Source organism: Lontra canadensis, unplaced genomic scaffold (assembly GCF_010015895.1).
Source record: "Lontra canadensis isolate GAN:19392208 unplaced genomic scaffold, GSC_riverotter_1.0 scaffold387, whole genome shotgun sequence".
In the NCBI taxonomy this organism is placed as follows: Eukaryota; Metazoa; Chordata; class Mammalia; order Carnivora; family Mustelidae; genus Lontra; species Lontra canadensis.
Genome location: NW_022631381.1, coordinates 19,923 through 36,740, shown reverse-complemented (window position 1 = coordinate 36,740; position 16,818 = coordinate 19,923). Strand labels below are relative to the sequence as shown.

The window sequence follows — 16,818 nt, the reverse complement described above, 5'->3', positions numbered from 1 at the left end:
ATTGAAATATAAATTAAATATGGTTATATCATTGGACTAAGTCCCAGTTTTGATGAAAGGCTGTAAAACTAAACTAAAATAAACAAAGAGGTAGGTCAAGAGTCACCAGGAAAGCATGGCTCTTTCTTTCAGTAAGGCTTTCTGGAGCATTGCCCATAGAATTGAAAAGTGCTTTTTGAGATCCATTAGGTGTTGTTTTTGAGAAATCCTAGAACGGTGGTTTTCAAAGTGTGGTCCTGGAACACCTGGGGGTTTCAAGACCCTTTTAGGGGTCTAGGAGATCAGAACTGCTTTCATAATAACACAAAGACTTTATTGGCCTTTTTCAATCTCATTCTCTCGTGAGAACACAGTGGAGTTTCCCAGAGACTATGTGATGTGCAGTATCACAAAAGATTGAATGCAGGAACAGATGTGAGAATCCAGATGTCTTCTATTAAGCCTGACATTAAAGACAGTTTTAAAAAATATAAAACAATGCCACTCATCTCACTACTTTTTTTTTTTTTTTGGTATGGAAAATAGGTTTCTTCCCCCACCTCGCAAAAGTTATTTATGTTAAGATGTTGATTATTCTCATTAAATGAATTAGTATTTTACTTATTCTTTCCAACTTTAATAGCTAATAGTGTACACCTCATTAGACATAACTTATAAAAACAAAAGCTCCTCGGAGGTCCTCAAAAATATTTAAGTGTATAAAAGAGTCCTGAGACCAGGACTGTTCAAGAATGTCTGTCCTAAAGGTTAAGTAATTTTTCTGAACCTTAGAAGAGGGCAAAGGTGACCTTATTAAACTATGGGAGGGGTGGTTATTTATAGTTAGCGGTTTTACATGTTAACAGTGGTACTAGGTTGCAAGCCCCCTTCATGGTTACCCAGGAGGCGTTTCGGGAGGAATTCTCACTCGGTAACTCACGACACACAGCAGTCAAGGCTACTGGTGTTCTTCCCATTCTATGGGTAGGAAAAGTCTGGGTTAGAGAAGTCACATGATTTTCCAAAATCATAGAGATAGTTAAATAGAACCTGAGTCATTGGTACTTAAGACTCCCAGCCCCATAGAACTGCATGTCATTTCCCTGCATTGGTCCTAGGATTAATCATCAATCAGCTTGTTTTTTTTCCAGCAGACCACAGTCTAATGGATGGCACTGTCTACCTCCCCGAAAAGAACAAACCACGTCAGACCAATTTAACATTCTCTATGACAAAATAAAAAAGAGGCAGGAATAGTAGCGCTATGTTTGAAATTCACTGACCGGGGGAAAAAAAAATATCACAGAAAAATATACCTCAGGAAAATAGAACAAAACCCCACTTTTTATAAACCCAGTGTAAGAACATGCGAACAAGAGGAAAAAGAAGGGACATTCATTCCGCGCAGGCCCGTAAGTGTCAGTTAGCTAATAATGATAGTACCCAGGAAGGAAATACATGGCGAAAATACTGTGACTTGTGGGAATGCTCGCAGCACGGGGCACGAGTCTGCAGCCTGCTGGAAGTCACTTCTTTCAGAAGACGGTGTCTAGTTCTATGGTTAGAGCTGTCAAAGGTGAGAAATGTGAGAGTCTCTGAAGAGTGGTTGTAGGATGATTGGCACGTGGGATTCTGGAGGGCAAGTAAGGAAGACTAACATAGGACAGTTGTTTGCCAGTAAGTCGGGAGAGGGTAATTGGTAGTTGCCTGTGGTACAAACTGCGTGTTTCTTTGATTTCAGCACCACGTGTTGGCTTGGGTCTTTTGGAAATGTAAAAATATTTCTGCTCTGCACTTCATTATGTCTAGCAGATGTTACTTTATGATCTTGAACCCAGTTTGGAGAATGAATGGGGTATCAGATAACGTAGTCCTAGAAACAGAAGAAAGGAATGAGTTAACGGGCTTGAAATCAGGACAGTTTTAAGAAGGGCCACACTTTTAGCCATTGCCTGTCTGGAGTTCAAAAAAGTAGAGTGCATTCTAAGAAAAGAAGTGACACAACCGGTTTATTGATGTAAACTGTAATTTTAAAACGTTCAGCTACATTTTTAGAGAAAATGTAACATCTATGGCACGCTAAGGAGGGCAGTCTACCACTGAATGCTTGCCTCCTCTCTCCTCCCCATACTCTAATGTTTAAAAAAGAAAACATTTTCTTCCAACATTTACCAATGATCCAAAAAAGAAAAAAAAAAATCCTCCATTCCATGACTCTGTATCATCAGGTTATTATAAAAAAACCTATTCAGCTTTGAATCTTACTAAAGTAAAAATATTGAGTCTATTCATTAGCACTAGGCGATTAGGTTTTTGCTTTCTGCCTGTTTTGAAAGCAGGGCTTGATATAGAAGGTATATTTACGTAACAATGTTGTTGCTCAATGCCCTTGCGTTTTTCCGCACATGCTATCTTAATGGAAATTTACTGGAAAATTCTTGCCAGAATAAACACATTCCTTCAGAAGTGAGAAGCTTAATGTACTTTTAGTTCAACTGCACCTCTTTTCTGTGAGCAGATAAACCAAATTATTTGGCATTGGTCATTGCACTTCACACATGCCACAGTATTTATTGTGGTCTCCCATGGAATTAAGGGTTGCAGGGGATAGGAATTAGGTTGACCACAGTCTTATAATGGGAGAGAAGACAAAAACAAGGATGGGGCATCTACATATTTGACATGAAATAAACCAAAAATGAATCTGGTAGACATTCTGTCAATTAGTTTAATGATCCTGGTAAAGCAGGATTAAGGAATAGAATGTGTGGATAGGTTGAGCTGCTGATCACAGGAATAAAAATAAAATTCATGTTCTTTTTTTTTTAAGTTTTTTTTTTAAAGATTTTATTTATTTATCAGACAGAGATCACAAGTAGGCAGAGAGGCAGGCAGAGAGAGAGAGGAGGAAGCAGGCTCACTGCTGAGCAGAGAGCCCGAAGCGGGGCTCGATCCCAGAACCCTGAGATCATGACCTGAGCTGAAGGCAGAGGCTTTAACTCACTGAGCCACCCAGGCACCCCTGAAGTTTTTGTTTTTAAGAGAGAGATAGCTTTCACATTCACATTTTAATTTAAGAGTCTAAATTTAAGAGTCTAATTTATTAAGTCTGATAAATTAAGAGTCTAATTTAAGAGTCACTAAAATGACAACGCTGAAGGGGTGGCCAGTGGGGCAAGGCCAAAGGACCAGGATGGGATACAGGGATGTAAACAGGATGGTTTGGGTAGGGAGGGAGGAAGTGTCCCTTGAATTAAGGGATGGGGGAGGCAAACAATGGACAATGGAGACTGAAGAAAAGAGAAACACACTAATATGTTTAGACTTCCTCCTGCTGGCCCTACTCCTTACACCAACCCATCACCACCCCAGACTTGCTACTAGGGAGATAGAGCGATTGTTCACTCATGCAACCTGCATTATTAAAGTCCATAAGTAAGGCAGAGAGAACCATCTTCAAAGGAACAAAACTGGCCTGTTAGCATATTACAGTTCAGTAGTCAGTTATATTGTATTTATTTGTAGCAACAAGCAAGTGTTTTGACTTTTTCTAAGAAACCAGTTGGAATTAAACAGGTAGAAATGACCAAAGTTTAGTGACCCTCTCTGTTATGTAGTATTAAATCCTTCTGTTTTAAATAATTATGGGAAAGGCCAGTTTAAATGTGGAAAATATTCACATAGTATTAAAGAATGTTGTTTTATGATATTTTTTATTTTCATATGTGTAGTAGCAGAGTATTATTTCCTAACATCCTCCTGGGAAATAGAAGAGCAATTTGAAATTAGAATAACAAAACTCTAGTTCCCTGATTATTGTCCCCACTCAAATTATATTTTCTTTTAAAAAAATATTTATATATTTGAGAGGGAGAGAACATGAGCAGGGAGGGCAGAGAGAGAGGGAGGAGACTTCCCTGGTGAGCAGGGAGCCCAATATGGGCCTTAGTCTCAGGACCCTGGGATCATGACCTGAACTAAAGGCAGATGCTTAACTAACTGAGCCACCCAGATGCCTTTCAAATTATATTAAAAAAAAGGCGGGGGGGGGGGTGCCTGTGTGGCTCAGTGGATTAAGGCCTCTGCCTTCGGCTCGCTCAGGTTATGATCCCAGGGTCCTGGGATCAAGCCCCACATCAGGCTCTGTGCTCAGCAGGGAGCCTCCTTCCTCCTCTCTCTCTGCCTGCTTCTCTGCCTACTTGTGATCTCCGTCTGTCAAATAAATAAATAAAATCTTCAAAAAAAATTGAATACAAAGAGGAAGTGCCATACTCAAAATTTTCTTTTTTTGAATAGGCTCCCCATCTCAATATAAAAAAAGATTAGAACAAAAATTTAGTATTTCTATTGTATATGGGATTCTATATATATATGTGTATATATATATATGTATATATATATATATATACACACACATACACACACACACACACACACACACACATATATATATATATATATAAGCTTATTTATTATAGCATCTTTTAATTCACTTTAGTATTTGGGATGTGACTTATAAAAAATATAGTTAACTTCAAGTCATAAAAATACTTTCACTTAATTTATCCTTTCCTTCACAGATAGTATTTAAGATCGGTATTTAAGAGGTAATTCCCAGCTATTTATTCAGAATTGCCTTAAATGTTTTTTCCCGATAACGTTTTGCCATATTTTAAAATACATACCAGCAATGAGCACATTTTAAAATAAAGGTTAAGAGTTGCTTTCTATAGTAGGATGTAACAGCAAATGTAATGTGACATTCTCCTATTTATGTTTTGGTTCCAAAAATAAAAAGAAATTCAAATAGTATTTAATTTACTGATTGCAGATATTTGTTCTATAAGGGCTCACTGAGTTTTGTTTGTAGACATAAATGACAACTATGAAATGCTGTATTAAAAAAATCTCAATTAACTAATGGCCTCTAATCAAGATTTAACCTGTTGCTTTCTAAGAACAGTTATAGGTTTAAAGAAATCTTAAAATAATTTACATGAAATGGTTAATCACACTGCCTTTTTTTTTTTTTGGCCAGTGAAAATTTTTGTTCATTCCGCAGGCATATTATAATTACTGGTATCTCTAGGTAAATAGCTTCAAAATACATATCTCTTTGGTTTTATTAAGGAGAAGTTATGGAGTTTCCAAATTGTTCAGTCAGTACTCTGATGTCTTAGAATTTGTACCACTTCCTCATATATTAAAATGAACCATGTCTCCTTTTGAATTTATAGCCGCAAATATGGTCAGTACACCATGAACCAGGAAATCACCAAAGTTCCCGAAAAACCGCCATTTGATCGATCAAGCTCTCAGGATTCTTTGGATGAACTATCTATGGAGCCCTATTGGATGGAAATAGAAAATATTGAGAAATCAAGTGAGAACAGACAAGCTCAAGAAGTGGTCGTTGTCAAAGAACCTGATGGTAATAACTAAATAAAACTTATGTTTGTGTGCATGTTTTTGGGAGCTGATACATGGGGATAAAGAGGACGGCAGACTCAACAAAAATTAAAGATAGGACAACCAAAATAAGATAATGCTAGTTGTTTCAGCTTGAAAATTACTTGTTTGCAATAGATCTATGGATGCAGCGGCCACGTTTATGTAGCATGAGTAAATAAATTCACTTGGTCTGAGAGATGGCTAGAATCTTGTTGGCTAGACTTACCGTTTCATAGACCCCCCTAGGATTCCACTTGGTCTTTGAAGTGATCTAACCTTCATTCTGTGGTATTGTAGCCACAAGGTCGATTGTTCTCTAGTGAGTATAAATGTGACTGGAAAGCTCACTACTTTGCAGTGATGCTGTTTTTCCGTTGGTCAGTCAGCTTGAGTTGTCTTGATGTACTTTATCTCATTGATTCACAATCTGTCATCCTCTACCTTGGACATTTTGGCTTTTGGAAGATCAGAACTAGCCTGTTCTGTTTTTATGGGATAACCTTTCAAATGTTTGAAGATGCTTATCGTGTTCCTCACCATGTCCTTCCAGAAGGAAAAGAAGATTTGCCGACCAGTCCCTCTGGTGGTTTTTGGACCTTTCTCAGCCCTGGTCATTTTGTACCCCTGACTGGATATAATGCTGCAGGTTTAGCCAGCTAGCCTGTGGGTATAGATTTGGACAGTGTATGCCATTAGCATTTTCAGCCTCCATATTTGCTTTTTTCTTTTGTTTGGTCCATAATTTGTCTCCAGTTTCCTTCTAGCTATATTTCCTACAATCTCTGTTACTATATTTGGTATTATAGAAGAAACATATAAAACATTTTTTCCCCTTAAAATTTATACTTTTTTTTTCAATCTCGTAAATTCAAGCAGTCACTAAATTTTTGATGACCAATTCTGGCATCTATTATATTAGCTTTCTTTAAAAAAAAAAAATTTTTTTTTAATTTTTATTTTAAGTAGGCTCCATGCTCGGCATGGGGCTTGAACTCACGACCCTGAGATCAAGGGTTGCCTGCTCTACTGACTGAGCCAACTAGGCATCCAATTTTATCTTTCTTTCTCTGCCTTGTGCCACCCATATGTTTGTAAGTATGTTTTTGGGGTGTCAGTTGATCAGCATGCCAAAAAAAAAAAAAGATCAGTGCCTATTAACCCTCTAATACTGATCTCCTTTTTAGCAGAGGACTTCTTATGTAAATGACCTAGCACTGGGCTGTTAAAGAGAATCTACATACATAGATTTTTTTCCCCTTGCTGTGACATTTCTTTGAAAAAAATACCAATAATACTTTAAAAAGAAAAATTGGAGATGTTTATTAATTTAATATTTCTTTTTTTTTCTCAATTTTATTTCATTTTTCAGTGTTCCAAGATTTATTGTTTATGCAGCACACTCAGTGCTCTGTGCAATCCGTGCCCTCCTTAATACCCACTACCATGGTCACCCATCTCCTCACCTCCCTCCCTTCCAAAACCCTTAGTTTGTTTCTCGGAGTCCACCGTCTCTCATGGTTCATCTCCCCCTCTGATTTCCCCCAATTCACTTTTCCTTTCCTTCTCCTAATGTCCTCCATGTTATTCCTTATGCTCCACAAATAAGTGAAACCGTATGATAATTGACTTTCTCTGCTTGATTTATTTCACTCAGCATAATCTCCAGACCCGTCCATGTTGATACAAAAGTTGGGTATTCATCTTTTCTGATGGAGGCATAATATTCCCTTGTATATATGAACCATATCTTTTCTATCCATTGTCTGTTGAAGGGCATCTTGGCTCTTTCCACAGTTTGGCAATTGTGGCCATTGCTGCTATGAACATTGGGGTACATATGGCCTTTCTTTTCACTGCATCTGTATGTTTGAGGTAAATACCCAGTAGTACAATAGCAGGGTCATAGGGTAGCTCTATTTTGAATTTCTTAAGGAATCTCCACACTGTTTTCCAAAGTGGCTGCACCAACTTGCATTCCCACCAACAGTATAAGAGGGTTCCCCTTTCTCCACATCCTCTCCAACACTTGTTGTTTCTTGTCTTATTAATTTTGGCCATTCTAACTGGCGTAAGGTGGTATCTCTATGTGGTTTTGATTTGAATCTCCCTGGTAGTTAGTGATGATGAACATTTTTTCATGTGTCTGTTAGCCATTTGCATGTCTTCTTTGGAGAAGTGTCTGCTCATGTCTTCTGCCCATTTTTTGATGTGATTATCTGTTTTTTGGGTGTGAGTTTGAGGAATTCTGTATAGATCTTGGATATCAGCCCTTTGTCTGTAGCATCATTCGCAAATATCTTCTCCCATTCCATGGGTTGTTTCTGACACAAAAGCGAAAATGAACTTTTGGGACTTTATCAAGATAATTTAATGTCTCTCAGATTTATAAAATTATAGTCAAATCATTCTTTTGTTTGTGTTCTTCTTTATTTTACTCTCAGTCTTTCTAATTTTCCAGTAAAGTTGAGCTTACTTGTGATAATCAGTACATGGCCCAAATGCTCTGTCTCAGAGTTTTAGGATGGAAACAGTGTAGCTATGGTCTGCTGAATAAGGAGAAAATATTCCCCAGAAAATAGCATTCAGGTCTGATACATAACCATGTGTCATTATCTATTTCGTAATTTTCCAAGAATAAAATGAATTTATAGATTGTTCATAATGTGATTATAAAGAAGGCCCATGCCTTTTGTTTGACTTTAAATGGTTTGAGTTTTACCTCTACTTTTTAATGGGTCAAGTGACTCTGTATTTAGATCTTGTTTTCTTTACCTAGCATGTCAATATCTGCTTTTTTTCTCCCCCCGCCCCAGCCGGTTGTTTTCATACATGTATACGGCATTCTACCTTAATCGTATTCATAGTAATGGCTGGCTTTTTATTGTCCATAAACAGCTTTTATTACCCAGCATGCAGAAGGCCTGGCACTACCTTATGTTTCTTAAAACTGAGGATATACTAGACTTCTGCCCTCAAGGAGTTTATACAATGTGGAAGGATACACAGGCTGTAATAGAGCTCCGCAAAGCTCTTCCCATGGAACGTTCTCTCGTTCAAGGTTACGCGGCAGCCAGGACAGTTATTCTTTATGTTGCAGATGGGAAAACAGAGTAGGTTTGAGGCTGAGTGACTTTCCAAAGTCACGTGGCTATCAACGTGGAGAAGTGGTGTGTAGATGAAGGTCTTTGAGGTCTCAGGTCATCGGTGTTTCACTTTCCTCTATAAACTTAGTGCTTGGAGGGAATCTATTCTTGTTATCTTTCTGTTTTTCTGTAATTTTCATAGATCTTATACAATATTTGCTTTACTGTTTACTTTCTGCTTTCAGTGTTTTGAATTATTATGTAATTAGTTTCCTATAATAAGCTATATTTTTTTATTTAAAATAGTGTGCTTTTCTTTTTTAATTTGTAAAAAATGTGAATCTGATGTGCTTACTATGGGCATTAAAAACTTAATTTGAAATTGATTAGTTCCTGATGTCTAGATGCTCTTTACTTCTTTGCAATAGTCCATGTCAGCTACAGTGAACAGAAAAAACAGACCTTTCCATCAATTACTGTTGGACTCTAGGGCAGTGCTGAATTTAAGCCAAGAAACAGGGCTTTAATGGATATCTCCAGCATTGACTTCCTTCTGTAACTTGATGGAAGTAAGTCATCTTTTCATTGCTTGCTCATCTCTAGAAAGGGAGCAGTACTGTCTTGCCCTAGTTAATCTGCAGGGATGTTATAGAGGTTAATCACATGTGAAGTCATTTAAAACTTTTAATTGAGTATACACGAAATGGATCTAAAATTTGATATCTTTGTGGCTGGAGTTGATGGCTGTTGTCCAAGTTTCAGATAATGATTCTTAGCACTGCATTTCCACTTCAGTAGAAGAGTCAGCAAGCATGTTTGGAAAGCTTAAAAAATGTGAAAGTTTTCATATCTTGTGATTTTTAAACCCCATTTTCCTCTACTGCCTTTAGAGGGAGAACTGGAAGAAGAGTGGCTTAAGGAGGCTGGTTTGTCCAATCTCTTCGGAGAGTCTTCTGGAGATTCCCAAGAAAGCATGGTGTTTTTGTCAACACTGACCCGGACCCAAGCAGCTGCTGTTCAGAAACGAGTAGAGACAGTCTCCCAGACCTTGAGGAAAAAAAACAAACAGTACCAGATTCCTGACGTCAGAGACATATTTGCTCAACAGAGAGAGTCAAAAGAAAAAGTAGGTGTTTTTTTGTTGTTTTTGTTTTGTTTTGTTTTGTTTTGTTTTTTGATGTTAAAGCAAAGGAATAAATGCTTTGAACCGGTTGGACCAATCCGGTTTAATTCAGATAATTAAAAACTTAATGAGCACTCATATACCAGGCACTAAAGCTCCGTGCTGGCAGGAGTCGAGAGAGACCTAGTCCCTGTCTTCTAGAAGTTACACTGTTGGGGCAGAAAATTAAACAAGTTAAAATTCAGTGTGATAATACTTGTGTTAGTTGTCTTGACTACTGACTGTTACTTACAGAAAAGTAGGAGGTAAGGGATTCTTCCTTAGTTATTAACTCCTGTTTGAATATTTGCCTTTCCTGAGACTTATTTGGGGATGAACTGAAGTATGTGTGCATGTGTATGTGTGTGTGTGGGGGGGTGGTTGGTGAGGGAGCTAACTGCAGTATAATTAGAAAGCAGGAACCCTGAAATATGAAATAACTTCCCCTTTGTGTCGAGTCCTTAACACAGTGCCTAGCATGTAGGAGATTTGAGTAAATATTTGTCAAGATGATTAATTTATAATGGAAGCTGTTGGAATCGGTGGGGAGACTGTGGGGCTGATGGATGAAGAGATAACAGGGCAGGCTTGGTGAAAGTGAGAGACCTCGGTTGCTAAGAACAACCCCTTGGCGGGCTGTTTTGTACTCGTCTATGAGGATGCAAGGAGCTTACACAAAATGTAAATTAATATCATCTCTTCCTTTTTCAGGAAAATCTTGCTTCTAAAAAAAAAAATGCTGAATTAAATGGTATTCTTAGGGTTAAATTGGATTTACATTCTGGATTATTCTCAGGTGTACTGAATAGTCCTGGCCTAGAAGACCCAGGAGGGTTTTGGAATGAGAACAAACAAAAGGAATCTTGAATGGTGACAATAGTAGTACTAATTCCTGCCACCACAACTGAACACTTACTGTGCTAACTACTTTGCTTGCTTATTTCATTTAATCCTTACAGCTGTCCTGCGAGTGAGGTATTACCATTTCCAGTCTACGGCTGAGGCTCATAGACTTTAAGTAACTTGCTCAATGTTCCGTAGACAGTAAACCCAAATCTGTGTGACTTTGAAGTAGGCGCCTTTAACCATTGCGTGTCCTATTGTATTTGTGTTTCCCTATATGATTCTGATATTAAGTTATCTGGACAGGATATCCTATTTATACTACAAATGAAGGGTACCAAAAATCATATGATTCTTAAAAAAAAAAATACCTTGTATTTAAAGTATCTTTTTGCCATGTAGAGGTTTTCTTTCTGTAAACATTTTATTCTTCGGAGAAATCCTTAATGGCTTCAGATTGCTACTCTGTTTGCATGGGCAATTTTGGATCAACTCCAGTCTATTTGATAGGAGTTTTGGGGTCACTGGATTGCTCGAGGCAGGTCTCTCGCTGCTGTGAGGCAGTTAAACACTTGCATACCACCCAGTGGTTATTTGGGACAGTCACTGGGGTTGAAGGACTGGACTAGGTTTCCAGATGTAGGAAAATGAATGGTAAGGAAATACAGTATTATGACATTTCCTTACCAATTAAAGAACCCTCCCTAAGGGAGTTAAGAGGAAGTAAAGAGGGGGAGGAGGAGAGAACTGAGTCTAAGTAAAATGTCTGCTGTGGGATTCCTGCCAGTCTCCAAGAGGATGTTGCTACTCACGGCTAGAAGCAGCAGTTTTCAGCAAATTCTCGGTAATATCTAAGCCACATGGTTTGATTCCTAGGTAATGGGCGGATTGTATCATCTGATGGCACCATTAAGAGAGAAACGGCACAAGTAAATTAAAATCACGTTAATTTGCGTACACTGCATGCCTTTAATCAGAACACTGCCACCCATTAGAAATACGTCTCCCATTCCTCAAGGAAACAGGGGCCAAACATCTTCACTTGCAGTTCTTCTGTTCTCAAAGAAGTACAAATTTGGCTCTTCCATTTTAAAATGCTTCCTCACGAAGTCCTTGCTGACGTGAGGAAATATTATACAGAAATGAATACCGTCGGCACTGGTATCTTCACTTGCTAAGGAAAACAGTTCTGACCACATGCTCCAAAATACGTGTTCGTATGGAAGATTAGCTCTGCTCACTGTGTTCATTGTGCTGTGGAGGGCTGGCCTTCCGCAGGCTTGTGGGCAGAGAGAGGAGGATGGTATTTGCTCTGTCTTGAGGGGAGCTGAAGTAGTATCACGACCCTCATGCCAGTTTTGTGATTGAGTAGTCACTATACACTGTCCTCTACAAGCTGTACCAGTGGGCTCATGCTTTTCTAGACTCTTCGTAGGCTGCCGGTGAAGGGGAGAGTCCTTCCTGGTCAACGGCATGATGTGAAATGAAGGCTTTTGTCATCCTTTCAAACACTTCATTTGACTAGAGATGAAAATCCAATAGAGTGATTATTTAAAAAATAATTCTTTCAAACTCACCTCTGTGTATGATTGAACTAGACTGCCCTTCCTGATTCCTGAAGTCCTTCTGAAGACTTATTTGGAAGGAGGAAGTATTACCTGGCCGCACTTCCTGGTGAGGGGAGCCAGCCATGTGCTCCTGTGTCTATAAACCCTTGGAGGTCTACAATTTTATTTTCAGGTGTCACTGCCCCAACCCCTTCTAAAAAGAGTTTCTTTGACTATCTGAGCTCATATTACCTGCTTGGTAATTTAGTTTTAATTTAGCTCACATTTATTACTGGCTTTTTTTTTTTTTTTAATTTGAAGAATTTTGATTTTATTTCCTACATGTCAACTTGTAATTTTGTTTTATAACAGCATTATCAAACTATAATCCAAATACCATCTAATTCACCCATTTAAAATCTATTGTTCAGCGATTTTTAGTGTATTCACAGATTTATAACCATCACCTCAGTCAGTTTTAGCACTTTTTCATTTTTCCCCAAAGAAACCCATTAGCAGTCATTCCTGTATTCCCCTCCTCACCCCTAAGCAACCACTAGTCTACTTTGTATCTCTATCTCAGTAGCTTATCCTGGGCATTCTGTAGATGAGGAATCCTGTCTTGTGATTGGTTCCTTTTACTTAGTCTAGTGTTTTCAAGGTTCATCCACATTACAGTTTGTATGTACTTCAGTTCTTTTTATTGCTGAATAGTATTTCATTGTATGGATAGACCACAGTTTCTTTATCTACTCTGTTACTAGATATTACCAGTTTTTTTAAGTTTGTCGTTACCACTCAACTAAATAGTGGTGTGCTTGATGGCAAGGACATTTTTTTTTTTTAAAGACTTATTTATTAGAGTGTGGGGAGAGGGGCGGAGGGAGAGTGAGAATCCCCAATGAGCACAGAGCCTGACAGCCTGAGGTTGGGCTTGACCCCAGGACCCTGAGATATGACGTGAGCTGAAATCAAGAGTCAGCCAGTTAACCCACTGAGCCACTCAGACACACCCATGGCAAAGACTCTTAGTGTTTTTCATGTTCCTTACAGGGATTAGTATTGTGTCTTTACAAATTGGGGGCAACCTAATATTTGTTGGATGATTGCTTGTTGATTATAAATACAGTACTTTTTTTTTCTTTTTTTTCCCTGTGGTGGTTACAATTCTGAGTGTTTCTCTTATACTCTGAAGGTTGGTAATGGAATTATGTACAATACCATTTCTCTGGTTGTGAGTTGGAGATGACTCACTGGCCCACTTTCTATCTTTAGGTTCCAGATGGCATCGACTCACAGTCAGTCAGAACAAATGAAAATAAATATCAAGGAAAAGATGGTATGTTGGACCTGTTCTCTTATATTTTCCTGTTTATTAGCATAACAAGCAGATACAACCTTTTAAAACATTCACCTTGGATTCTAGGAAGCAAATTTTATTAAAATGCTAATAGATAATTACATAAGGCTGGAAATATAGTGGGCCTTTGAATTTTTTTTTAAATGTTTGTGAATCTCTGTATAAACATCTCTATGCATAATCAGTTTTCCCAACTGTTTACCATGTGCCAGGTACTTTGTGAAGATGTTTATTTTACCTAACTTAATTTACTCAAGAACTCCACATAGTAGATACTGTTCTGAACCCATTTTACAGATGAGGATATGGAGGTTTAGAGATATTAAGTGCACTTCCCAAGGCCATACAGCTACGGAGTGGAGCCAAAGAATTTGGAGTTTCATTCTGAAATCGATAAGTTCTTAATTCATAAGTGGATTCCTTTTTAGAAAGTTTATAAAAACTTAAAAAATAATTTTGGGAGCAATTCCTTATCATTCTTATCATACTTTTTCTTTTATCATACCTGTTATTTCTGAAACGAATTAGAAATTCATGGCATGGGTGAAAACAAGTATTAAGACTTCATTAGCACTTAAGAAACAATTTGTAGCTTTCTCCCTTATTTGCAAAAAGAAAAAACTATTCCAAATGAAGCTTAAAAATATAATCTGTATACTGTGTTATTTAAAAACTGTTAACAGAGGAGGTCTGTGATTGCCAGATGCTGGCTCGGGGACTTGTCCTTTTGTTTTGTTTATGATCTTCAGACCTGGCACCTGGAGTGCCCACACCATTCATAGTGTTGTATTGGGATTAGAGGTAGTAGGGGAGGAGTGTCAGGCAGACCATGGAGGACTGGGAAGTGTTTCCTGCCTTCTCCTCACAATCGGGTTAGTCCAAGATTACATGGGATGTCTTGGAGTCTTGTAATATCAGTATCTCTATTTTTCCTACCATGCTTTTCTCAGAACTTCTCTCCTGTACCCTTGCCTTTAGAAATAAGTAAATAATTGTGTGCGTTTATGTGTATGGACACAGACATGGCTATGTGTTTCTGTCTTTAAAAGCACTTGCTATTATGTGGAGGTTTCTTTAGTTGTATGTATTATATATATACACATGTAAATTTATATATCTATAATATGTATTATAGATATAATATTATATATACGTATATATTACATTTCTATCAGAATGAAATTGCTGGGTGTTTCTCCAAGTCTGTGAGCCAGCAAACACTGAAGTGGCAAGCCAGCTAGAAGGGTCAGTGCTGGCCTGCTGGAAGCTAGGTAATCGAGAGAGATGCACGACCTTTGTGTGCCAATGGCAGTATGCTTTGGGGAAGAGTGCCTGGCAATTGGTAAATGAATACTGGGGAAAGCATTGTCCTTTTTTGATGTTTCCCTCTTTTGGGCAAGGTGGGGATATAGGCTCTATACCCCAAAATTCTGGAAGACAAGTTCATTATAGGAGTACTTTGAAGTGTCGCTTGCAGCCACTGAGGAGAACACGACAAACTTGCTTGATTTACATCTGCTTTAGCCAGAGTGCTATGAGGCATAAGTCTCTGATCAGAGTCATAAGAGATCTGAGTCACTGAGGTTTTACCACTTCACCTGTTGTAGGCCATAGTCTTTCCATGGTCAGCAAAATAGCCAGTGCCATGTACACAGTGAAAGGTTCAGAACGAAGGGCATGGAAACACATTGTCTGGAGCTCAAAAGTGGAGCTCTTCGTGTTTGAAATCGGAAGGTGTGGGTGACCTTGTCCATTTTAAATGTTTTCCTACACTTGGGTTTTTATATATGTTCAATGAAAGAGATTGATTCTAAATGAAAAAGTCACAGAAGTCTTAATGTTGTAAGGGTTGTCCCATTTCAAATTAATTAATTGGCTATGTACTATTCTTTTCTTTAAATTATAAAACTCTATGCAAATGGCCCACCGTTTTTATACATACACTTAGAAACATTAATAATGCCCAAATAATTTTTCAAATTTTCATCTTAGTATGTATATTTACTTATTTTCTCTTGATTTCAGTGAAAGAGGGTTAATTCTTTTTAAAAATAAAGGCACTAAAAAAAAAAATAAAAATAAAGGCACTTTGGAATATTTTGAACAGTTGAAAAACTCTAAGGAGTTGTGTAAAATATTTCTAACCCAGGGCTATTGTTCACTTCAAAACCAAAGGAGAATAAAGAAATTATACTATTTACACTTTAGGACTTTAAGAGTCGAAAGGTTTATGTCAGAATTCTCTGTTAACTTTTCTCTATGAGAGTAGATCATTGATTCATAAATATTTTTATTAGTCAATTCACCATCTGTTTCTTGCAGCAGTGCCTACAAACAAACTATTTTTCCTACTGTCTACCTTTACTTGATCTACCATTTGAACTCAGGCTTTTATACTCTAGGTTTTTTGATTTTTGTTTTAAATTTTTGCCACAGTTGGGAGGAAATTCATATATTGTAAATATATTTTACCTTAATTATAATTTCTCTACTCAGCTTTGAAATTAGCACAAGGCATTTCTTTTCTTTTTTTTTTTTAACAGGGTTACAGGTCTGTGATTCATCAGTCTTCTATGACATCCAGTCCTCATTACAGCACATACCATCCCCAATGTTCATCACCCAGTGACCCACCCCTTTACCCCTCCCCTCCAGCAACCCACACAGGATATTTTCTATGTGGAGCAGTGGTGATATGGCAGTATTGAGGGAGAAAAAAGAGTAGTTTTAAAATTCTTGTCCATAAACACACTACTTCTGGAAAGGTAGCTTCTAATTTAAGAAAATGGCTAATCATTTTTTTCCCCTCTCAGACTGGTTTCCTAGGAAACCAACATACATATTCACAGTAAAACATACAGCAGTGGAAGCCGGTGGAGAAGGAAAACTAAAATTGTGCTTTGACATTTAAGTTAATACTTTAAAAATTAATTGTAAAACGGTTTAGTTATTCTAATTAAAAGAAATGTCACAGGCTATTGGAATAGCAACATAAATAATATACAAATGTGCCAAAGATGGCAGCAGTTGGTAACTACCATCAAGGAGCATCACATTTATTCTTATTTTTGGAATTGACATTGGTTTGTGTTTACTTACTCTTAACTGGGAGATGCTACCAGGCCACTGAGGTAGTCTGCAGGGCCCAGTGCAAACTGAAAATGTGGGACTTCTTGCTCAGATTCCAAGGTGGCAACAGCAGAGTGTTAAACCCAGGAGGGTTGAGGCCTGAGACTGCACAAGTCACATGCCCATAAGCCTGCCCTGCTTATCAAACAGAATTAATGAGGCTAGAGTTATGTTTATTCCTAATTTTCTACTGGGTGAAACAGAAACATATTTTTCAAATTTAAATGACTATAAACAGATTTTTCTGAAGGAAGCAGTGTTAAT

At 37.8% G+C, this 16,818-nt stretch overlaps 1 protein-coding gene across 1 annotated transcript in view; it reads left to right on the top strand.

Annotated features, from left to right (window-relative positions):
• Nucleotides 1-5,197: 5,197 nt before the first annotated feature.
• The window catches only part of LOC116862923 (rho GTPase-activating protein 18-like), a gene marked incomplete at its 3' end in the record, with an annotated part of 29,304 nt that continues 17,683 nt past the window's right edge, over nucleotides 5,198-16,818 (top strand). The window contains exons 1-3 of the mRNA XM_032850374.1: nucleotides 5,198-5,410; nucleotides 9,404-9,639; nucleotides 13,341-13,404. Coding sequence (XP_032706265.1) covers nucleotides 5,239-5,410; nucleotides 9,404-9,639; nucleotides 13,341-13,404 — 472 coding nt within the window. The remainder of the gene's footprint in view (nucleotides 5,411-9,403; nucleotides 9,640-13,340; nucleotides 13,405-16,818) is intronic.